The sequence below is a fragment of the Citrus sinensis genome, chromosome 7, assembly GCF_022201045.2.
Source record: "Citrus sinensis cultivar Valencia sweet orange chromosome 7, DVS_A1.0, whole genome shotgun sequence".
Taxonomy (NCBI): Eukaryota; Viridiplantae; Streptophyta; class Magnoliopsida; order Sapindales; family Rutaceae; genus Citrus; species Citrus sinensis.
In genome coordinates, this window is record NC_068562.1 from 12,258,738 (window position 1) to 12,284,483 (window position 25,746).

The 25,746-nt window shown below is 34.0% G+C and overlaps 4 protein-coding genes and 1 long non-coding RNA gene across 18 annotated transcripts in view; 2 read left to right on the top strand and 3 right to left on the bottom strand.

Annotated features, from left to right (window-relative positions):
• Positions 1-25,746, top strand: part of LOC102611321 (probable disease resistance protein At5g63020) — a 66,506-nt gene that overhangs the window by 28,279 nt on the left and 12,481 nt on the right. Inside the window, exon 5 of one of the 14 annotated variants that reach the window (XM_052444832.1) lies at positions 215-906. The exons of the other annotated variants lie outside the window; for them this stretch is intronic. The gene's annotated coding sequence lies outside the window, so the exon portion shown is untranslated. Of the gene's footprint in view, positions 1-214; positions 907-25,746 lie in introns of those variants that run through there. 14 annotated transcript variants of the gene reach the window in all.
• LOC112497876 (uncharacterized) lies at positions 13,592-14,381 on the bottom strand. Its single transcript, XR_003064824.2, has 2 exons — positions 14,067-14,381; positions 13,592-13,804 (listed from the first exon to the last, which is right to left on the bottom strand). It is a non-coding gene; the product is annotated as an uncharacterized LOC112497876 (long non-coding RNA).
• Positions 14,868-17,350, bottom strand: LOC127903799 (uncharacterized). The gene is given in 3 exon segments (XM_052444861.1): positions 14,868-15,296; positions 15,299-16,102; positions 17,283-17,350. Coding segments are annotated over 2 exon segments (1,035 nt in total). The 5' UTR covers positions 16,059-16,102; positions 17,283-17,350; the 3' UTR covers positions 14,868-15,021.
• Positions 17,928-25,746, bottom strand: part of LOC127903801 (protein FAR1-RELATED SEQUENCE 6-like) — a 53,750-nt gene continuing 45,931 nt past the window's right edge. Inside the window, exon 2 of the mRNA XM_052444876.1 lies at positions 17,928-18,315. Within this exon, the coding sequence (XP_052300836.1) occupies positions 18,202-18,315 (114 nt within the window). The 3' untranslated portion in view covers positions 17,928-18,201. The remainder of the gene's footprint in view (positions 18,316-25,746) is intronic.
• LOC102628723 (probable disease resistance protein At5g63020) lies at positions 22,719-25,566 on the top strand. Its single transcript, XM_052444845.1, has one exon. It carries the CDS (start codon positions 22,826-22,828, stop codon positions 25,538-25,540), a length of 2,715 nt encoding a protein of 904 aa, XP_052300805.1. The 5' UTR covers positions 22,719-22,825; the 3' UTR covers positions 25,541-25,566.

Below are 25,746 nucleotides of genomic sequence, written 5' to 3' on the forward strand. Positions count from 1 at the left end.
TGATTTTTGCAGGAAATTAATAACTTAAAAATACTGAAACCTATTGTAAAAATTTTTATTATCAACCTCATAGTTTTTTTTTTTTTTTTGGAAGAGAATTCAAACATTTTTTTTTAAATTTCCAAGAATTCTTGACACCCATCTTAATTAAAAGCTATATTTTTATTCAAGAGTCATGCTATTCATTCACTCACAGACCAAAGGCTTTCCGCAGCAATATTATTATTTAAATTACAACAAAGGGGAAATCAAATACGTCATACAGAAGCTTAAAGCTGAATCTACAAAATCTAGAGCTCGCAACTACAAAAATTACACTTGATGATCCTCTACAAGATGAAGCTTGTTCAATATCTCATCCAAAGCTTGTAAAGTAACCTTGTAACGATCTTGAGATTGCCTGCCTTCCTCGACGACCTGCACGATGCGTTTGTACAAATCATCATACCTGTGCACCGGATTTTTAATATCAACGCCACTGCAGCTGTGATCAAGAACATAAGAGCGTTTAACATCTTTTCTCGACGACCTGCACGATTGCCTTTCACTCATCTGAAGGAAATGGAGGTAAGTGGGTGCGATCAGCTTGAAAAGCTTCCACTCGATTCCAACAGTGCAAAAGAGCGTAAAGTTGTTATTCGTGGAGAAGAAGACTGGTGGAACCGACTTCAATGGGAGGATGAAGCCACTCAAATTGCTTTTCGTTCCTGTTTCCAACCTCGTTCCTGAGCAGTGGTCGCAAAATTTGATTTCTGGTTGGGTGCGTTTGTCTTTTAAAAGAAGAATTTAAAAGAAATTTATTCTTGTCGTTTGTTTTCTTCTCTGTTTTTATTTCAGTTTCTCTCTCTTTTTGTCTTCTGCAAATCACAATTAAATGTTGAATTAATGGAATTAATGCTTCATAAATTTGCCGGCACTGCCATCACTTTTTTTTTTTTTAATACAAATTGATACTTTATTTATATCTTCTTAGCGATATAATTTCCTGTCAATTGACGAACGAGAAGAACATACGACTTAAACCAATTCACGCATAAACTTGCTGTAAAAAGATATAATCTCACTGAAATGCACACGTCTAGAATGAATAGAATTAAAACAGGGAAAATATTTAAGTATATTAGCCCTCTTTACCGAAAATGAAATGACAATAAATTTTTTGAAAGTTTTGATTTTCTATGGTCAATTCCACCTTTTGCAATTTCTTCTGTTCTAACAAAAACCAATTTCTTTGTTCAAGTATTTTCGTTTGGGTATTAATAATTCTCCACCGAAAGAGTGAACTCTTGCTCAAGGGATCTCTAATCAATAGCCGGAAGGGCGCCGAGACCTGATCGGACCTAGGCCCAAGTTTGGTCTTAAAGCCTGGGCTTGAGCCTGGCAATTAAATTAAAACATTAATTGATTTCTTGATTGAATTGTCGTGTAATTGATTTATGGGGGATGACACATCAACATGCTTGAAAACACACTAATCTCAGCATCATCGGTTAATAACTTTTAGAATTATGGGTAATCAATAGTTAAGATTAGTTGTCATTAATACTAAATATTTTTTTACTATTTTCGTCTCTTCTAGAGGATCTTCTAGAAAAATGCATCCACAACAAAATTTAATACTTTACATAATAAACAAAGCATAAATGTTAAATTTAAGAAACTGCATTGTATTTCAGCTGAAGTTGACTTTAATATTTAGGGTAGAAAAATAATAAATCCTTAATGTGTTTAATTTCTATCACTTGTGTCATTAAAATTTTCTAGTCACCCTAACCAATTACATCTCAACCCACTTTTTTTTGGATGATTTTATTTTTACACTATTATTTTCATCATTTTTTTTCCTTTTAACACCAACATTAGTGTATGTTACGTAACATAATTCATATTTGGATAATTTGAAATTTGTTTGTGTTTTATCTCAAAATAGAGCTTCAATCAATTTGTACCTCATAAATTCACAATATCTATGAGGGCTAATAAGACCAAACTCTGGCATATTGTCAAATGTGCTTATCCTTTTGCTTGACATGTCATTTTAAAATTGTCATTCAATGCCAAAAAATCACATCAACTGATGGCCGACTACTTTAATTTGAAAGCATGCATGCGATCGCCAATAATTATAACTTAATTGTTATTTTGAAATTTTTTTCTTTATAATTTTTAAGTTTAATACTACTACATGTGCAGCACATAAGTTGGAAAATATAACATAAAATTTGAAAAATGTGTAGCTTTCGTTCCTTTTTTTTCTTAAAAATGAGGAAAAAGAATGTAATTTTGTTTAAATTACTGTTGTGATAACAATTATTATTTTATTGATTAATTGGCAGAGAATGGTTATGGTTTCGCATGGTTGTTAAAACATTGGAAAATCCACTACATCATCCGTTAATAACTTTCAGATTTATGGTTAATCAATAGTTGAGATTTGTTATCATTAATGTTAAATATTTTTTTAATATTTTTTCTCTCTCCTAGAGGATCATCACAGCAAAAATTTAATATTATAAATAGTAAACAAAATATAAACAGTTAAATCTAAGAAACTGCATTGCATTTCAGCTGAAGCTAACTTTAATATTTAATGGAGAAAAATAATTAAGTCCTTAATGTACTTTATTTACCCATACTGATACGCTCTTAATTCGTGAAACTGAGCAACATCAAAATTATCACTACTTCGAGCGAGTGTTTGCTCCAGAAGAAAGAACTGGAAGTTGAGAAATGAGAAAGAAGAAAAGAAGAAGAGTCACAGCGAGGAATAAAAGTGGTCCATTCATTTCATGCCTTCCCAAAATGACAAAATCCCGCAATATATAACAGACAATCGAAAATAACCAATTTGACAACGCAACAGAAAATGACAAAAAAGAATCCAAAACAAACGTAGCCAATCACAATGCTTTTACAGATCATCCTAAACGACGTAGTCTCGTAGCCAATCTAGAAGTTTCTTGTTTCGTTTGGGCCGTTGATTCTCTTGCACTGGCTCATGGTGAATGTCCTCTTTGGGTTGACTGACTGTGGGTTCTCGGTTGAGCTCTTCCACTTGCGCCCCCTCTAATGGCTCTAATTTGATATATAAATTCGTATCATTCCCTCCTGCTTGAAAACACACATTGTCCTCAAGGTGAAATGCTGGATAGAGCTTACAAAAGGCGTCAAAGTTTTCCCAAGACGAATTCTTCGGTGAACTGACGGTCCATTGAACTAACACTTGAAGCGTTGGCTTCCCCTGTTGCAAAACTATTCGGGTTGCACAAATGGCAGCCGGTAGCAAAAGAGGATGGTTATCCACACTCAACTCTGGTAAAGGATGTGAAATAGCAGGGTCGTTGCCATGATAATGCTTAAGGACAGAGATGTGAAAAACCGAGTGGATTTTGGAAGTATTGGGTAACTCCAATTTGTAAGCTACATACCCCACTCTAGCAAGTACCGTAAATGGCCCGTAGTATCACTTGGCCAACTTCTGACAGGCGCGAGAAGCTATAGTGGTCTGTCGATATGGCTGTAATTTAACCAGCACTTTATCCCCTACTTCAAAGTGAGCTTCACGGCGATGGGCATTAGCTTTCTGAGCCATTCGATGTTGTGCTTGCCTCAAATTAGCTTTTAAAGATTGGAGAAGAGTATTACGTTCAAGGAGAATGTCCTCCAAAGTTTGGATTGAAGTAGAGCCCTTAGCATAATGAGGAATAGTTGGAGGCAATCGGCCAAATAAAGCTTGATAGGGAGACATCTTCAAGCCACTGTGGAAATGAGAATTATAACTAAATTCTGCCCAACTCAGTAAGGAAACCCACTTCCGTGGTTTGTCTTGAGTGAAAGCTCGTAAATATTGCTCCAATCCTCAATTTACCACTTCCGTTTGACCATCCGTTTGAGGGTGGTATGCCGTGCTATGACGAAGAGTTGTGCCACTTAAGAGGAATAATTGTTTTCAAAAATTGCTCAAGAACACTGGGTCTCGATCGGAGATAATTGAACTTGGAAAACCATGTATTTTAATGACCATGTCCACAAAGAGTTCAGCTGTCTTGAGGGCAGTAAATTGACAGGGTAACGGACCAAAATGGGCAAATTTTGTAAGACGATTGACAACAACCAATATGACCGAGAAACCTTGTGCTAACGAAAGACCTATAACGAAATCCATTGTGACCTCATCCCAAACCATATTAGGTATCGGCAATGGTTGAAGAAGACCAGCAGGGGCTTGAGTGGAATACTTAGTTTGCTGGCATATTAAACACTCTCGGATAAACGTTTCCACATCATGACGCATCTTGGGCCAATAGAATGTTGAAGATAATCTGATTAAGGTTCTAGTGACACCCACATGACCTGCCAGTGGTGTAGAGTGAAATTCTTGCAATAGTACGACTTTTAAAGAGGAGGTAGGACTGATGTAATAACGCTGACGGTGGAGAAGAAATCCGTTTTGAACAGAGAAGTCAACTGACAGTTTGCCTTGTAAAAGTTGCTGGTGAAGTGATATTAAATCAGGTAATGTGGTATTCTCATTAAGTAATGACTGCAGCAATTCAAATGAAGGATGGCTGTTGAAAGAAAGGCAAGTGGGGGAGATGTTGATGTTATCCTCAGGAGCTGTTTCATGGACACGGGATAGAGCATCAGCGGCGCTATTGGTACAACATGGTCTGTACTCAATTCTGAATTGGAAACCCAATAATTTGCGGAGATAAACTTGCTGATCTAGTGTTTGTATCACTTGTTGAAGGAGTTCTTTGATACTCTTATGATCCGTGCGGATAACAAAGAATCGGCCCAACAAATACTGCCGCCACTTATACACAGCTTCTACAATTGCATGCAACTCCTTGATGTAAGTGGAAGAAGCCCGCAATTTGGGACCCAACTTCTTGCTGAAATAAGCAATTAAATGCCCATGTTGTGTAAGTACAGCTCCTATGCCTACATTAGAAGCATCGGTCTCAATGACGAATTCGAAAGTAAAATTCGGCAACTTAAGGACTGGAGCTTGCACCATTGCTTGTTTAAGAGCTTCAAAGGCCTCCATGGCTGTCAAATTCCATTGAAAGGCATCATTTCGCAGCAAATCAGTGAGTGGGGCTGCCAAGGAAGCATAACCACGGATGAAGCGCCTATAATATCCAGTGAGACCAAGAAAACCCCTCAACTGTTTGATAGAACGTGGAATTGGCCAATTAAGCATGGCATCAATCTTTTGGGGGTCGGCTTGTACTCCCGAGGCTGAAACAATACGGCTTAGATACTCAATAGCGGCTTGGCAAAACAAACATTTGGATAATTTAATAAAAAATTGATGAAGATGTAAACAAGCTAATACTTTCTCAAGATGAAGCAAATGCTCGGCCATGGAGGAGCTATAAACCAAGATATCATAAAAAAAAACGATCACAAATTTCCGGAGATGAGCTGCAAAAATCTGATTCATTGTGGCTTGAAAAGTGGATGGGGCATTTGTCAACCCAAACGGCATGACAAGAAACTCATAATGGCCCTCATGTGTTCAAAATGTCGTTTTGTATATGTCGCGGTTGTGGACACGAATTTGATGGTATCCCGCGCGCAAATCCAATTTGCTAAAAATGGTGGCGCCCCCAAGTTCATCAAACAACTCATCGATTGTCGGTATAGGAAATTTGTCTTTGATGGTTACGGCATTTAATGCACGATAGTCAACACAAAACCGATAGGTGCCATCTTTTTTCTTGACCAAGAGAACCGGGGAGGAAAAAGGGCTTTAGTTCGGTCGGATTATGCCCTACTCTGACATTTCCCTGATCAGTTTTTCCATTTCAGATTTCTGGAAGTGTGGGTAGCGGTATGGACGAACATTGACGGGGGCTGTGTTGGGTAATAAATGGATTTTGTGGTCAATAGTTCTGTGCGGTGGTAGGCTAGAAGGTTGGAGAAATAGGTGTTTGTATTGCTGTAAAAGGTTGAGAAATTGAGCAGGAAGGGAAAAAGGAAATTCAAGTGAGGAAGTGTCTGTGATGGAAAATGAAGGCAAAGCATCGATAGCGGGCACTGGTTGTAAGGCACAAAGGCTGGTCACGGTATCACTTTGAACCAATACCTGCAATTGATTATAAGTGATCAAATTATTAGAAGACAAATCACCATGAAGCATCACTGGTTGCTCATTTAAAGAAAACTCCATAGGACACTTTGCCCAATTTCTGTAGCCATTGAATGCCAAGGACCACATATGTGCCCTCAATTGGCAAAATGAAGAGGTCTACCATAAAAGCCGTGCCTTGCATTGTTAAGTTCACTTGAGGACAGAACTGTTTACACACCAGGAAGTCACCGTTGCCAATATACACTCGGAAATTGGTAGTTGGATGAATGGCTAACCCCAATCGTTCCGCTAACGCCGGTTTTATGAAATTGTGAGTGTTGCCACTATCAATCAGCACTTGAAAGGTGTGCGAATCAATTTCTCCAATTAAACGAAGAGAGCGAGGATTGGCCTGCCCTGCTAGAGCATTTAAGCTAGAGATGTCACCAGTAATACCAGCATCTACCAATTCTGATGGTTCCTCGTTATTTTTGGGTTCCAATTCTTCATCATCCGTGCCCATGAGAAGTAGAAATTTACTGCGACAGAGATGATTGTTGCTGTATTTTTTGTCACAATTGTAACATAAACCCTTCTCGCGTTTGTCGCAAAGTTCAGCCGAAGACAAACGGCGAATTGGTAATGTTGGTGTCGATAATAATGCAGGTAAAGTGTTTGATTTATTGGTATTGTGGGTTTGTGAGGGAAGAGTTGAAGATGATACGGGGGTGATGGCTGTGGTAACAGTTGCAAGTGATGAGGATGGATAAATGGGTTTGGGTTGTGTTTGGAAACCATGTGAAAGGGGATATGGTTGCTGCCATTTAGGCCATGAGCGTGAGCTCTGTTTCACTTCGTCATATTTGGCCTCAAAAGCACGAGCTAAAGTTTCCATTAGTGAAGACGGTCTAGAGAAAAGCAATTCCCGTCGAATGTTGGGTTTCAGACCAGTGATGAAAAAACTAATCAAAAGAAGTTCAGAAATTCCAGTGACCTTGTTCATTAAATCTTCAAAAGCTGACTGGAAATCTGCAACCGTGGTAGTTTGACTCAATTTGGACAAATCACCTTGGGGATCTTCACACAAAGAAGCACCAAAACGATAGCGCAAGTTAGCTAAAAATTCTTGCCAAGTAGTGAGCAAGTGATTGTTCTTTATCCATTGATACCACGCTGCAGCGCGACCCTCCATATGAAAAGAGACAATCCGTAGTCGGAGGATCTCAGGTGTGTCATGAAAGTCAAAAAATTCTTCTATTCGAAAAATCCATCCATTTGGGTCAGACCCATCGAATTTGGGCACATCCATTTTCATGGAACAAAGTACTGGAGAAACTTTAGAACCAGTAAGAACGCCATCATATTTAGAAGATGAAGGGTGTGAAGGGTTGGAGGAACCAACTGGTTTGTTGGAAGACCCATGAATTTATGTACGTAACTCCTCAAAACGAGAGTCAACTGATGTCATGAATTGTTGGATTGTTTGATGGATGGACAGTTGCTACCCATCAAGTTTGGCGTCAAAAGTTGCTTGAAGGGTCTGTAAAGCATAAAGAATTTCAGAATTTGCCATGATCAATGAAAGCACCAGTGATACGCTCTTAATTCGTGAAACTGAGCAATATCAAAATTATCACTACTTCGAGCGAGTGTTTGCTCCAGAGGAAAGAACTGGAAGTTGAGAAATGAAAAAGAAGAAAAGAAGAAGAGTCACAGAGAGGAAGAAAAGTGGTCCATTCATTTCTTGCCTTCCCAAAATGACAAAATCCCGCAATATATAACAGACAATAAAAAATAACCAATTTGACAACGCAACAGAAAATGACAAAAAAGAATCCAAAACAAACGCAGCCAATCACAATGCTTTTACAGATCATCCTAAACGACGTAGTCTCGTAGCCAGTCTGGAAGTTTCTTGTTTCGTTTGGGCCGTTGATTCTCTTGCACTGGCTCATGGTGAATGTCCTCCTTGGGTTGACTGACTGTGGGTTCTTGGTTGAGCTCTTCCACTTGCGCCCCCTCTGATGGCTCTAATTTGATATATAAATTCGTATCACATACATGCGGTTAATTTTTTAAGATAAAGGGGAAGGATGATGCTCAAAAATATAAATTATAGAATTAATTGAACTCTCAAATAAGTTTAAAGTTCATTATTTTTAATTACATGTTTATAATTTATTTTTATTTCGTATTAATCTATAGATCTAAATCCACTTTGGATTCATATACACATATAGACATAATGTGTATGTTAATCTATAGGTCTAAATTCACTTTAGGTCTATATAGGTATTTTGACAAATGTACTCCAATCATGCATATTGGCAAGTTCAAATTCAATTTGGAATATGGTCATGGTACGTTCTTGTTCTTCCCTCTTTACGAGTGCATTCCCCCCAACCTCAAGCTCCCTCTCTCGTCTTCAATGTCACTGCTTATATCCTTATGTTGTTCTAGTTTGAAACAGTGGCTTCCACTATTTCAGGGCCCCCAAAAATCCAGAAACATACTATTCATCACGATGACAAAATTTTGGGCAGGCAGGTGCTTCCTGACTTTCACACGGTAATTCTCAAATTCTGATTTCACCATATTTTAATTACTGATTATGCTCTCCATTATAATAGAAGTCGCCGCCACACTAGTGATTCCAAACTTTATCTTTTTTCCTTTTTTAAATTAATGCAAGTAGCCGCTGTCCTTTTTATTAATTAATTAATTCGGCCGCCCACATTTCTTTTTCTAATGTCTTCTACTGTCGAGTTTATTTTATTTTCCCTTTATTCTTAAAATATACTTATAATAATAAAATATAAAAATAAAAATAAAAATTAACATATCAAAATATAATTTAACAGAAAATTAAGATGAAAAATAAAAAAAAATAAATTCTGAACATATCAATCAATAAATGAAAAATAATAATTTTTATTTTTATTAAATATATTTTTTTCAGTATTAATCAATTATCTGAATAACTAAAATCATTTAAAAATAAATAAACAAATTATTCTTTATAAAAAAAAAAAACTTTTTATAACACTCACTATGCTGGTTGTAGGGTAGACGCTTTGGGGACTGAAGTTGGTAACTTCTACAAGTAGTCTTAAGTTGATAACTTCTACAAGTAGTCTTAAGTTGACTGGCAAATGTTCTCAGTATTATATTGGTGTGTCGATATTATCTCTAACTGCCTTATAGATAAAAAAATAATCTAAATTTAAAATTTAACATAAAATAAAATAATTGGTAGAAAAACAATTATGGTTCATTTACTTATCAGTAATCAGAATAGACTGAAATCGAAATGAGTTGTATTACCGTTGATGTGTTTATGTTGTCCTCGAATCGGAATGAATTATTTTAAGTTACTAAAATATCCTTGGTTTGTTATTCTAATTATTATTATTTAATATTTATTATAATATTTGTCATATCATTAAAAAGAAATAATAATGATGATAATATTATCATTATTGTTTGTTACATTATTATTATTCAAAAAAATTATTGTTAATAACAATAATTACTTTATTTCAATACTAATAATGATAAAATTAATAATAACAAACAACAATAATTATTTATTATGCCAAAAATAACAATAATAATAATCATCATCATTTTTTTTCCCAAAGAAGCATTATCATCATTTCAAAAAAAATATCATCATTATCATCATCATTTTTGTAGTGGCTGCCTATCGGCTGTTGCTTTCATGTGAGATTGACTTGCGACGCTTCAACGGCTATTATTTCTGGCAATGTCAGGTGTTACTGTTTCAATTTAGGAAGAAGCTGTTTCGTTGTGCTAACGATGGGAGATGTTGTGGCTGCGATTCGGGGAGCTACTAGTTTATTGCACTAATGACGGCAGGTGCTGCTGCTTGATGCGAGGTCCATGGCCAGTTGTCAGCAGTTCGACTTTGGTATGGGTGCTGCTGGTTCGATTTTAGGTGTTGTCCAATTTCATTTTCAGGATTTTAATTTTATTTTTCTTTTATATTTTCATTAATTAATCAGGACAAAGTTGGATTTTAGAATTTGGAATGAAGGTAATTTTGTTAATCATGGAAATGAGATTCTGATTGTCGAGAATGAGCTTACACAAACAACTACAAATTAAGTGAAAACAAAACGCTTTTTCTCTTTGTGTGATTAAAACATGATATGTACCATAAATAAATAGGTAAAAAATAAATTAATACAATCCAAAACAGTAAACTAATTACAAGAGGCACAAATTTTTATGTGAAATACCAAAAATAGAAAAAACCACAGCATCTTAGTATGAGATAATCTTCTACTATATTAATGAGATTATAGCACAAATTCTTCCTTATATAACACTAGAGGTTAACAACATCAAGAATTTCAATAATCTTGACTTACAATACAGCCTAATATTTGTCTCTCTAATAAGTAGATATCTAAAATAACAGTCTCTAATAAATAAGTATCTCAAATAACAGTCTCTAATAAGTATCTCAAATAATAATTTCTAATAAGTATGTATCTCAAATAATAGTTAACAAGAGGATAAAACAAAAATTAAGATTAGTAGGATTGTATAAGGCGATGCTATCAACTTATCTTCTAAATTTGAGAAAAATAGTTAAATTCACTTTTTCGATTGTGACCAAAGATGGAAACCTTTGCCCCAAAACCAAAGGAATCACCATTTCTCTCTCTCTCTCTCTCTCTCTCTCTCTCTCTCTCTCTCTCTCTATCTCTCTCTCTCTCTCTCTCTTCTTCTACTTTTCTTAATGTTAGCCGCCACTCGCTTTTATTCTTTATAGCATTTAAAAAGCTACTTTTAATGGTAAATTTCATTTAAGTCCAAAACTTAGTGATAATTGTACACCAAACAATTCTTTTTGGACTATGAGCTTTTGGGCCTCCAAATGAGATGAATACAACAAATCTCCCCCTTTAGATCATGTGGGGGGCACCACAAGCCTGCTCTCTGCATATAGTTTTTCAACTTCTCCTTGAATAATGACTTTGTCATCATACATAACCCATTCTCTGTTGTGTAAATTTTCTCAAGCTGTAGCTGTTGCTTCTCAAGCACGTCTCGTATCTAATGATATCTCACATCAATATGCTTAGATTTCGAATGGTTTATCAAATTCTTTGAACGGCACTCTGACTGTCGCAGTACATAACATAGCTGTCTCGTTTTACACCCAGCTCTTATAGGAAATTCATTATCCATAATATTTTTTTGCAACCTTCAATAATTGTTATATCATTTGCTTTAGTGGTAGAAAACGTAACTTATTACTAAAGTTTAGATTGCAATGAGACTTCTCCCCCTGCAAAAGTGAGCAAACATCCTAGAAGGAATTTTTCGGAATCAACATCTTCTGCCATATCTACACACTTGTAACACAGGTTTGTCACCACTAAAATATAAACATGCTCTGGAAATGCCTCTAAGATATCTGAGAATTTTTCATTGTTGTCCAATGCTCTTTTATAATAAATACAAACATAATGAATTTATAAAACATTTAGAGTATTTTGAATATTATATAAAATAATTTTAATATAATGCATGAGATATATTTTATTAATTTAAAATGCTATTTAATCTAAAGATTTATTTAAGATAAATTAATAATTAAATTTTTTTAATTATTTCAAATATTAAAAATTTGTAATATTATTAGTCTATTAGATAGATTAAATTATTTATTTTATTTTGTATTTATTAAAAAATTTTAAAGTCAATATTTTTAATTACTATTCGAAGGATATAATGATTAAAAAAATCTTAATATTTTTTATTAAAAATTTAAAAATTTACATGACCATTTCTATAAATATTTAGGGTATATATGAGCCACGGTGGAGAAGATTTATTTAATATTATTGATTTAAATAATATCTAATTAAAAATATACTGAGAAAAAATTTCGGTGGGTATTTTAGTCTTTTCAGCAATCACATGATTAGCCTTTGGGCTTTGGCCTTGAAACGTCGGTCAGAAAAGTTTTAAACTGCTTAATTGTTTTTCACTTTTAACGTTAGTGGCTGCTTATATTTTAGGAAAATGAGATTCTCACCACAGTGAGAACCACACTGAGCACAGAACGGTGCGTTTTGTGCTCAGTATAAATTCTAACTGTAGCGGAAATATCGCAACACAAACGCGCCATTCCAAACCCACGCGCGTTCTCCCTCACGCCAGCAAATCTCACCACGCTTCCTCCTCACTGTAAGCGCCCCCCCTCCCCGGGGGCGGTCGGCTGCGTCACGCTCCCTCACGGCGCCTCACTCTCTCGGCTCTCTTAGAAAATTGAATTGCGGCTTCCGCCGTGGGGTTCTCTCCTCAACTGCCGTTGTCTCGTCTCTGACAGCTGCCTTAATCAAATTCTGAAGGTAGTTTGCTTCAATTCATTACATTAATTTCAAATTTGGTTTGTGTGGGATTATGAGTTTGTGAAGATTTAGTTCTGTTTCATGGTAAACTATTTTTTGCTCAGTGTGTTGAGAATATCAGCACGGTTTAAAATTCTTTTTAGATTCTGTCGTAAAGTTTTCTTTGTATTGGGCAAGTCAGTTACTTTAGTTTTGTGTCTGAAAACAAAAACACTTAGCTTAGTGAGTTTTAAGAGATTTTGCTATTTTGTTCAACGAAGCTTAAAAAGGGGAAGCTTTTATGGCGTCTGTGAGCCGAGGCAATTTGGATCGGGTGCTTTTTCAGTTCATTTGTTTGTTTCTTATTTGGGTTCTTTATTGTTAGATGTTCTTTTGAGATTCTGGCATCTGGCATCTGGCTACTTGCTTTTGTGGAGTTTTTTTATTATTTGAATTCTGTGAATTCTTTGTTTTCTTTCCCAAATGATTCCACTCTATAAAATATATATTGTGCTTGGCTAGAATTTTCTTTTAGATAATTGCATCCTGTACATTGGCTTAACCTGTCAAGAATGAGAATGATGGAAGATGCCTATCTTGGAAAGAATATATTGAGTTACATAGTACCGGTTCCAAATGAATAAATTGGAACTTGCCTAAAACAGGCACCAATCCACCATGACACCAAGCCTTTTTAAAATTTTTTTTTTTTTAAGTTTAAAGAAACTTATGTTGCTTCTTTAGATCTGTTTTAGCTTATGATGAATTTTGCTAATGGTAAAATCCCTCCCCTTCAAAGTTGGGGGAGGGGAAGCATCTATATGCATATGTGTACATTATGGAGCTCGAACTACATGTCGCAGTAATACATTATTCTCTTTGCTTTGCAGGTTTTGATCAACATGAGTGATTGGGATGTAGGTCTGTGCTTGAGAGGCCGGAGTGATGACCAGAATTCTGTCAACCAGACCAAAGACAATCAACTGATGAAGTGTTGTTGTTCTCTATATTGATTGTTGGAAATTATGTGTTATTTCCAGATTTTTAGAAAATTATGATTGCTGGAAATAATTATATATGTACAATCATTATGTCCTCCAGCACAAGTGAATTTCCAAACCCACAACTGAAAGCTTGCGAAAAATTTGTAGAAAATTTGTACATCAAATCCACAAGCTAAGTGTTGTATCAGAATATGAATGACAATAAAACAAAAATCTGTGTTCTTCATTCTTAAAATACTAATACAATACAAGTACATTCTTATTCTGAGAAATAACTACCTATTAACTCCATATTCATTATCTTGTTGAAAGAGTAGCTGCTGAAAATGTCCATGTCGCTGAGCTTGTATGTGCTATTAAAAAAAAATTAAACATCTTGTTGTCATCCGAAAAAATAAAGAAGGCAAGATGAACAAATAAAAAACTTATCACTACTTACGGTGCAAGAATTTTATGTAGATATTGAATAAACATTATCCTCAATTATTTGTCACAATAATTTATATTCAATTCATGGTGTGTTGCAGCAAGCTTCCATTGTTTAACTAAATGACAGCTGAATCTTTACAACTAATTATCTTTACAATCAAATTTGGAATTAATTAAGCAAATTACCGCTAGAAATCGACGAGTGAAGCTAAGAGAGTGAGGCTGCAAGTCGAATTTTTGAGACAGCCGAGAGAGTGAGGCGCTGTGAGAGATGCAATGGACGGGCGAGAGAGAGACGAAGCCGATGGTGATTGCTGCATTGGTAGGATTGAGGGAGAGAGCGAAAGAGCCAGAGCGTGCGTGCTTGTTCTGCCAGAGAGCGCGTATGTTTTTTCTCAATGCGCGTGTTGCGTAATTATCCATCTACAGTGACCATTTTATAGTTATCTTGAAACGCACCGTTCGGTGCTATATGTGGGGCTGAATGTTGTGAGCATATCGGTGCTGTATATTTTATTAAAAATTAATGCTAACAAGAAAAAACCCCTCAATGAATGAGGGTGAGATTGCTAAAAATTACGACAGGTGATATTTTATTATTATTATTATTATTGGGGGAGAAATCCTCACCAAAGTGAGGAGATTTTATCAAAATCAAAATAAAAATATAACAAGAACTGAAAGTTGGGCAGCCTAAAAGCTAGATAAACTAAAATTCAGGCGCCTAAAAACAACCTTATGCAAAAGAGAAGCAACATGAGACCGATCAAGTAAAAGAATCCACCGCAACACCTAAATTGGCCAAATTATCTGTTGGTATTACAAGTTTCTTGTTATAAAAGTGTAGAATGAAGAAGGTGACGTAGTTTTAAGTTACAGCTGCATGCCCGATCGCAATATCAAATAATGATTAAATATCAAATAATACTTAAAATAGTTGCCTAGACCCGCCACAATTTATATTAACTCTTAAATTTATAAATAATTAAATTTTTAAAAGTTCGGATTTATATTAAAAAATCTTCATATAAATAAATAATATATGCACTTTTACAACACAGTCTTTAAATTTAAATTTTTCTAGAAAAATCTTCTGTATATCTTTTCTATTAAAAAATTTCCATATAAATAAATAATATACCTAATTTAATTGGACCCAGCGCAACGCATATGCATAGAACACATTCCGAAAAGCCATGATATTCGGAAATTGACGAATGAAAAGTGAGGAGGCAGCAGTCAATGCTATTTCGGCTTGGCCCAAAATTGATTTATCAGTTTGACGTGTGCCAGGAATGAAGAACTGGAATATCACCATCAAGCAAGCAACCTGCGGAGCAATACCATAGAATGCACAATCCGGCTTTGCAAGGTGACACTGGAGGCTTTTTGAAAAGTGCTTCACGCTCACTTGACAGATTGAGCATCCCCTCTGGATATTGCCCTCTCTGATCGAATCTGAGCACTCAAATTTCGGTCCTCAGATGGAGCTACAGCTTTCTCTCCAATAACCAACAATTTTCTAAACTCAGCACCTAGTGTGATCAGAGTTGTTGATATTTGTAAATGGAGATCCCCGTATTTGCAAATGGAGACATTTACCAAATCACCAACATGCTTCATCCAGTCTACGAAATTCTGCAGCTGATTCAAATCCGGAACCTGAACAAGAGTCGGAGGTAAATCTTGAGCCATATCTAAAGCAGTCTGAAGTTCAAGTACTTGAGCCCTTGACAATGGTTTTGAAATTGGAACATCTTGGATTACTGCAGACTTGTGCCCCTTGGTTTCAAAGGTAAGGAAAGGCATTGCTTGAGTACAATTTGGAGGCAGCTTCTTCACCAATTTTATTTGGAGGCGATTGGCAGCGGATCCAGCTGCACCAATTTCAGAGCAAATACTGACACTACTTCGAACAGCACACTGAAGAAGTGATATGTCTACGGCAAAGGCAATGCAGTCCTCATTTTGGCTTGAGATGCAGTAATCATCGAAGAGAGTTTCCTTGTGAAACTGGGCAACACATTGAATCCCTTCGCCACTGAGAAGGTTGCGGAGGAAGTAAGCTTTCTCTCTAGTGAGGAAGAGGTGGCATACCTTCCCCATGTCTAGGGCAGGTAGGAATCTTTTTTCTAAGAGATTTACTTCATTCTCTGTGAGAAATGCTTTGAACTTCATCCCTCTGTCTCTATCCTCACTTATCAGTAAAATAGTTGAAAGTGCTACAAGGAGAGAAAAGAAGAGTATTAAGATATATATAGACAAGAAAAACATTAGATGTCGATCTTACAAGCTAATACTTCAAACAGTATCCTAGAAAGCTAAAAACTGCAAAATGGCTTGACATTTGAAAAGAACACATGCTTTTCCTCCTTAACTTGAGAAAATGTTTAATATAGTGCACCTTACAGAAACATTTAAGCAATTAGAACTTTGCACAAAAATATTCAAGAAGACTAAACAAATCAGATGCAGTGTATTTCTCCAAGCACAAATGGCATTGCATTTTTTCCTCAACTGTAATATTTATTGATGAAAATCAGTACAGGTCCCTCATTTGTTATGGAAAGCTTTCTTGTAGTCTGACTGGTTAATTCACGGATCTATAATTATCTTGCAAAGTTACAGGCATTTCTTTCGATTTAAAGTCTTTGCATCACCACCTCATCACACACCTAGCCAATATTCCGTCTACTTCTACAACAAAAAGTTTTAAGTAAACGATCCTAATGCATGCAGCCAAATAAAATGCAGTAAGAATATTCAACTTAAAACTCTGAAAGCCATCTTGGTGAATTGCCTCCTTAGGGGAAGTTCCATGATTTACTATACTTGACAGGACTGAGCAAAAGCTTACATACAACAGATTTTGAAAATGATGATGCCAATAGATACTCATACAATCCATTGAAACTCCTAAGGTCCATTGTTCACAGAGGTTTACAGAGTTTTGGTTATCAAATAGCTCAGACCTTAATCCCAAACAAAAAACGAGTGAAAATTAGATCACCAGCAGCAAATTGTAAATTCTAACTTAACTCTTCATCTCCTTTGTAAACAGGAGACAAAATGGAGACACGCAAAATGAATAAGGAGAACATTTGAACTCAAATGAAATGAGGGCACGAAAGCAAACAAATGGCATGCGCAAACAAACCAAGCCTCAATCAAAAACTAATTAACCATTAAAAAACAAAACTGGTCAGCTTCTGGTGTTCTCAAATTGTATAACAAGAGATCGACACATCGAATCAGAAGAACTCAATTCAAATTTGTCTCAAAAATCAAAATTAGAAGATTTCACATTTCGAGAGGAACAAGCGACAGGTCAGATGCAAAATTTTCAGCCATAACATGCCACAATTAACGGTTTATTTCCATGGATTTAGAGAGCTGACTGACCTTTTGGCTTTTGGAATTGAGAAGATCGCGCGCCAAAATGGAAGAGGGAAAGCGAAAGTGCGGGTTTTAATAGGGTATTGGATTAGCAAATTTTATTAGTTTGCGAGGGTAAAATAGGAAAGTGATATCACTATTAACCTTTTTTTTAATAAGAAAAAAGAATAATAAAGAATATTTTATTGTCATTTGCAGCATTTATTTTTTTTAAATGCTATTAGAAAAATACGACAACAAAGAAATGCTCTTTTTTTTTTTTTTTTTTTTCTCGAAGGTAAAATCAATTATTTAGCTCCTTATATGTAATCAAACTACATTTCTTACTTTAAGTCATATCCAACGGACCAACAAAGTAATTATTTTTTTTTTCATTCATTTTTGCAGAAAATTAATAACTTAAAAATATTGAAAGCTATTGTAAAATTTTTTATTATCAACCTCATAGTTTTATTTTTTGGGAAGAATTGAATTTTTTTTTTTAATTTCCAAGAATTTCATTCTCTAGTTTTTCCATTAATATTACTTATCTTGATACCCATCTTAATTAAAATCTGTAGTTTTATTCAAGAGTCATGCTATTCATTCACTCACAGACAAAAGGCTTTCCGCAGCAATATTATTATTTAAATTACAACAAAGGGGAAATCAAATACGTCATACAGAAGCATAAAGCTGAATCTACAAAATCTAGAGCTCTCAACTACATAAATTACACTTGATGATCCTCTACAAGATGAAGCTTGTTCAATATCTCATCCAAAGCTTGTAAAGTAACCCTGTAACGATCTTGAGATTGCCGGCCTTCCTCGACGACCTGCACGATGCGTTTGTACAAATCATCATACCTGTGCACCGGATTTTTAATATCAATGCCACTGCAGCTGTGATCAAGAACATAAGAGCGTTTAACATCTTTTCTCCATCAAGAAAGAATGTAGTGAGATGGGATCTCCTGCATGCCACTCTGGTTTAGAACACAAAGAATGTGTCTGCATAAATATCCTCTGAAATTGAACAACCCACAAACACAAAGCACCTCCAAGTCGGAGGCATTGTACAAAACATCGAAAATAGTTATGTTTTACAATCTATTAGACATATTTTATTAAATTAATATAAATTTTCTATAAAATAAGAATATAATATTAAAATAAATTCACAAAAAATTAAAGAATTTTGAATGTAAAATAATTTTAATAGATTAATACGTGAGTTTTTTTATTAATATAAAAATTATTTAACTTTAAGATTTTTTAAAATCTTTACAATAAGTATGACTATATTATTTACATTTAAAAATATTTAAATATTATTAACCTACAATTATATTTGCATTTGTTAGAATTTTTTAAGTCAAATATTTTGCACTTCTATATTATTAGAATTATTGCACACAAAGAAAGAAACATATACCTTTAGAAATTGTTTTCTTTTAAAATAGAGATGATGATTAGTATAAGGATGAAAAAAATGATAAAGAATATTAATGATTAACGAAATCTCTATACAAATTGATTTTAGTAGGAAAAGAGTGAGATGAATGATTTCTTTTACGGTTAGAAACATAGATGATGATTATTATAACGAAGAAAAAAAGATAAAGAATATTAATTATTAATGGAATCTCTATGCAAATTGATTTTAGTAGGAAAAAAAATGAGTTAAATGATTTAGAGTGCGTTTGGAATTGAGATTGGGCAGCCATAGATTTTAAGTTACAATACTGAAGTGTTTGATAAATACTAGCTGCTGCAGATTGAAAGTTATATTGATATGATTTTTCACATGTATCATAGAAAATATATTACATCTTTAATAATTTTTTTAAAATTTATATTTGCTATATATTATTAATTTTTTTTTATAGTTATAACTTTTTTTCCACAGCAGTTGTAGCTTAAAAGTCACAGCATCTCAATCTCAAACAAATCCTTAGACATTCATAGTGTGTTTATTTTTTGGATTGGTGAATCAAAATTATTGACAACGCTAACTTCATCTTCATTGTTCGCAATCCAACAGCAGCAGCAATTGTCACCAATAATGATATCTCCAATGATGATGACAATTATTATTATTATTATTATTATTATTAATTTATTAATTAATATATTAATGTTAATAATATTATTATTAAGATTAACAATAATTAGTAGTAATACAATTTTTTGAATAAAAATAATCACAATAATTAAAATACAAATTAATAATTATGACAATAGTTAATTAATGTCTTTTTAGTAATTTGTAATAATCTAACTCATTTTGATTCTGATTATTACAGCTTAAGTAAACAAATTATTATGATTCCTATTTTCCTTTCCTATTTTAACTCACTTCGATTCCAATCTATTCCAATTTCTATCTAATAAATGCACCATTAGTGCTAAAGTAATATTTCATACATAGAAAAATAAAAACTACACCTAAGGTTAAGGGAAAGGACTTCAAAACTCTCTTTTGATCATAATACATTTTGTCCTAATTAACTTAAAGATTTTGAATCTAATATTTTATAATAAATAAAAATATATTCCTAAAATAAATATAATATCAATATTTAAAATATGTTTTAATATTTTACAATCTATCATACACATTTTATTATATTAAAGTAGATTTTATAATAAATACAAACGTACTATTAAAATTAATATATAAAAAATTTAGAAAATTTAGAATATTATATAAAATAATTTTAATATAATGCGTGAGATATATTTTATTAATTTAAAATTTTATTTTACCTAAAAATATGATAAATTAATAATTACATATTTAAAGTTATTTCAAATATTAAAAAAATTTAATATTATTAGTTTTTTAGATAGATTAAATTATTTTTATAAGAGATAGATTAAATTATTTTAAAATACCTTAATTGTTTTTACTTTTAACGTTACCGGCCTTTCTTTTATTTTATTGTAAATTAATGCTAACAAGAAAAAGCTAGATCATATTCCACAAAAGCAAAAGTGACAAACACAATCAGCTGGAATCTTTTATAAAACTACAAATTAAAATGGTTTTTTTTTTTTTTTGATAAATTACATATAAAAGTGGATTCTTTTGAATATAAGTGGGGTAGGCTCTTTTATTTTTTTTTAATACTGTATAACAAGATTGTAGACTCCTTGATTAAGCACAAGTATAAAGTAGTCGAGACGATACTTTATGCTAGGTGTCCATTGAATATTAGATCTTCATTTCTTTGGCCATTTAATTTTTTCGAGAAATTTTTCTTACGATCCCGGCTAAGCTTGAAGAAAAGACAACTCAACGGTTTTTTTAAAACAAGTTTCCGTTTTGGTTGGTGAAATGAAAACGAAATAAAGCACTTCCATCCAAAAATCATTCTTCTGGAGAAAGGGATGACAGATTAAAGAAAAGGGGTGTACTGAAAGGAGAAAAAAGGTTCTTGCATGAGAGCTGGACACGTTAAAAGAAGTTGAACAAATGTCTCAAAAAGAAGCTATTTCGCTTTCATACTAAAGCCTATTTGTAATAGCATCAGCAATGCTCCACTATCCACATTCTTGTGCGGATATCATTGCAATCTACTAATGGTATATAAACATGCATGTTGTCCCATGATGATTAAGTTAACACACACTTGGAGGTACTTAAATTATGCCATAAAGAGATATAGTTATTACGCATACAAATGTTATTCAATGGTTAAAATGTATGATAAAGAAATCGCTTGAATTTTTTATTTGCCGTTACGTAATTTTTTTATTGATTCCGAGTTTGAATCTTAAAAGAAATAAAGGGTTAGAAAATTAATTTGAACTTTGTCCACTCTTTAACTTAATGAGTATAAAAACAGAAAATGCAGGTAATTTAATTTTGACATCTAACATTTAAGAGATAGAGCTTGAAAGAGTCCAATATTAAATTATAAAATAATTGAAATAAAGTTTGCCCCATAAGAAAAATTGAACAAAAAATCTTAAGTATGATATGATGCTAGAGAAATTATTTATCTCAAAACTTTTATTAGGTAATTAAGTCCTAAGAATATGTAATTACACATGTAACAAAAATTAGAGATGAGGGTCTTTTATTAAACTACAAATTGTATAGTCTTTTTAAAATTGTTATAAATTGGTGGCCCCTACAATCCTCAATAATTGTGCCGATATTCACAAGTTGGTGGCCCCTACAATTATCAACTGTGCAAGTGCTCATTCACAATCTTCCAGGTCATGCTCTTAATAATTGTTTTTTTTTTCTGCATTCCCTTTCATGCTCTTAATAATTGAAGAGCATACTTTTCAAATATGGAGCCGCAGCTAATGTCGCTAATTTAATTTGGGATTAAATTAGGGGACCATTATGTTGCAGTGTGCACTAATTTTTGTGTTTATCTAAACTCCTTAAATTTAAGACATATTACGGCATAAATAAGAATATAACAATAACAAAAGAGTTAAAAAGTGTAGAGAAGATCTTGCAGAAATATAAATAATATCTATTTTAAAATAATATCAATATTTAAAATAATTTTTAATATTTTATGATCCATTAGATATATTTTATTATATTAAAGTAAATTTTATAATAAATAAAACATACTAAATTTAGAGTATTTTAAGTATTATATAAAATAATTTTAATAAAATATGTGAGATATTCATATTTTATTAATTTAAAATACCATTTAACCTAAAGATTTATTTATGATAAATTAATAATTATATTTTTGAAATTACTTCAAATATTAAAAAAATTAATATTACTAATCTATTAGATAGATTAAATTATATATATTATTTTCTATTTATTAAAAAATTTTAAAATTATTTTTAATTACTATTCAAAAAATATAATGATAAAAAAAAATCTTAACATCTTTATTAAAAATTTAAAAATTTTCATGATCAATTCTCTAAATATTTAGGGTATATGTGAACCACGGTGGAGAAGCTTTATTTAATATTATTGATTTAAATAATATGTGACAAAACAACTAGGTGGACTACAAATTAAAGTGGATTCTTTTGAATACAAGTGGGACAGACGATTAGGCTCTTTTTAATTTTTATTAAAGGCAAGTAAAAAGTAGTCGAATAGTCTTTTTCAAATTCTTGTTTTATTGTTTTTCAAAACTAACAAGAAAAAGCGAGATCATATTCCACCCCAAAAGCAAAAGTGACAAAACAACCAGCTGTATTCTTTTATTAAACTACAAATTAAAATGGATTCTTTTGAATACAAGTAGGACAGACGATTAGGCTCTTTTTATTAAACGCAAGTAAAAAGTAGTCGAATAGTCTTTTTCAAATTCTTGTTTTATTATTTTTCAAAATTAGTTTTTGGTAATTACTGTTTTTCCTTCAAAAGTTAGCGGTTCATGTTTGCAAGTGTGAATGTGCGATGCTCTTTTCTTAAAGGCAATTACAGTGGGGCCCGAATGCCTAAATCTTTTTAAAATTTTTGCCGTATAACGAACAGAGGTCATTACTAAAATTTCTCTTCCACAGCCTACAGCAGCTTCAGTTTATCAAACTCAATCAATTTTCTTTCTTAACAAAATTCCAAAGATGTGTAGCATTTTTCAGATCGCATGCGATGGTGCTCTTTTCAATCGTTGCTTGGATTGCTTTCTTGGAAAAGCAGCATACCTTCGTAACCTCCCAGATAATCTTGTAGACTTGGAGACTGAACTGGGAAGACTAATCGCAGCAAAGAACGATGTGATGATGAGGGTTGTCAATGCTGAACGGCAACAAATGAGAAGGCTGGGCCAAGTGGAATGGTGGGTTTCGAGGGTGGATGCTGTTAAAACTGGAGCCGATGAACTTATCACAGACGGCTCTGAAGAAATTGGCGAATTATGTGTTGGAGGCTACTGTTCCAAGAACTGCAGGTCAAGCTACAAGTTCGGAAAACAAGTGGCTAAAAAGCTACAAGATGTGAAGGCTTTAATCGCCGAGGGAGTTTTTGAGGCGGTGGCTACTGAGGTGGTGCCCGAGAGAGCTCCGGAACCTGTAGCAGATGAAAGACCCATTGAGCGAACAGTAGTAGGCTTGCAATCACAACTTGAACAAGTCTGGAGATGTCTTGTAGAAGAATCAGTGGGAATCATTGGCCTATATGGTATGGGCGGTGTTGGTAAAACCACACTGTTGACCCATATCAACAATAAATTTCTTGAGAGTCCCACCAACTTTGATTGTGTGATTTGGGTCGTAGTTTCAAAAGACCTGCGACTTGAAAAAATTCAAGACGATATTGGGAAGAAGATAGGTCTGTCTGATGATTCATGGAAGAATAAAAGTTTTGAGGAGAAAGCTGTAGACATCCTGCGGAGTTTAGGAGAGAAGAGATTTGTATTGTTGTTAGATGATTTATGGGAGCGGGTTGATTTAACAAAAGTGGGCGTTCCACTTCCCGGACCACAAAATACTACCTCAAAAGTCGTATTCGCAACCCGTTTCATCGATGTTTGTGGTAGCATGGAAGCTGACAGGAAGTTCCTAGTGGCGTGCTTATCAGAAAAGGATGCTTGGGAACTGTTTCGAGAAAAAGTTGGGGAAGAAACTCTTCAGAGTCATCATGATATCGTTGAGCTAGCCCAAATTGTGGCCAAAGAGTGTGGTGGTTTGCCACTCGCACTTATTACTATTGGTCGAGCTATGGCCTGCAAAAGGACAGCCGAGGAGTGGATACACGCAGTTGAAGTGCTAAGAAGATCAGCTTTTGAGTTTGCAGGTTTGGGAAAAGAGGTGTATCCTCTTTTAAAGTTTAGCTATGATAGTTTGCAGAATGAGACGATTAGATCTTGTTTCTTATATTGTTGTTTATATCCCGAAGATTATGGAATTCTTAAATGGGACTTGATTGATTGTTGGATTGGTGAGGGATTCTTAGAGGAATCTGACAGGTTTAGTGCAGAAAACCAAGGTTACTACATTGTGGGCACTCTTATTCATGCGTGTTTACTAGAAGGGATAGAAGATGATAGAGTAAAAATGCATGACGTTGTTCGTGATATGGCTCTATGGATAGCTTGTGAAATTGAGGAGAGGAGACACTTTTTGGTTTGTGCAGGCGCTGGATTAGAACAGGCACCGGCTGTTAGAGAATCGGAAAATGTGACAAGATTGTCATTGATGCAAAACCAAATTAAAATTCTGTCGGAGGTTCCCACATGCCCTGATCTCCTCACTTTATTTCTTGACTTTAATGAGGAGTTGGAGATGATCGCGGATGGCTTCTTCCAATTTATGCCTTCTCTCAAAGTTTTGAAGATTTCAAACTGCGGGAATTTTACTTTTCAATTACCTTTGGGGATGTCAAAGTTGGGTTCACTAGAACTTTTTGATATTTCACGCACCGAAATACAAGAGTTACCAGAAGAGTTAAAGTTGTTGGTAAATCTGAAATGTTTGAATTTGAGGTGGACAAGCAAGTTAATTAGAATTCCACGGCAACTAATATCAAATTCTTCAGGGTTACGTGTGTTGAGAATGTTCGCTACTGGCTATGAATGTTTTCATGAAGCACCAGAAGACAGCGTTTTATTTGGTGGGGGTGAAGTTTTAGTACAGGAATTGCTCGGTTTGAAATATTTAGAGGTATTGGAGTTGACCTTGGGAAGTTATCAGGCTCTCCAAATCTTTTTGAGCTCAAATAAGTTAAAAAGTTGTATTCGATCTCTTTTCCTCCAGTTGGCCGGAGATACAAAGTCGATTATTGATGCTGCGGCTTTCGCAGATCTAAACCACCTCAATGAATTATATATTTATGAAGGTATTGAGTTGGAAGAATTGAAGATTGATTATACAGAGATAGTACGAAAAAGGCGGGAACCTTTTGTTTTCCGCAGCCTTCACCGTGTTACCATATTTAGTTGCGGTAAATTGAAAGATGTGACATTCCTCGTTTTTGCTCCAAACCTCAAGTCTCTTGAGCTATTGCAATGCGATGCTATGGAAGAAATAATCAGCGTCGGAGAAATTGCTGAGACTCCTGAGATGATGGGACACATAAGCCCTTTTGAAAATCTCCAAAGTCTTCATTTATCGTATTTACCAATTTTGAGGAGCATCTACTGGAAGCCATTGCCTTTCACTCATCTCAAAAAAATGGAGGTACGTAGATGCGATCAGCTTAGAAGGCTTCCGCTCGATTCCAACAGTGCAACAGAGCGTAATGTTGTTATTCGTGGATACACACTCTGGTGGAACCGACTTCAATGGGAGGATGAAGCCACTCAAATTGCTTTTCGTTCCTGTTTCCAACCTCGTTCCTGAGCAGTGGTCGCAAAATTTGATTTCTGGTGAGTGCGTTTGTCTTTTAAAAAGAAGAATTTAAAAGAAATTTATTCTTGTCGTTTTCTTCACTGTTTTTATTTGATTTCTGGTTAGTTTCTTTCTCTCTCTCTCTCTCTTTGTCTTCTGCAAATCACAATTAAATGTTGAATTAATGGAATTGATGCTCTGGTTTTTTACTTTTTGTT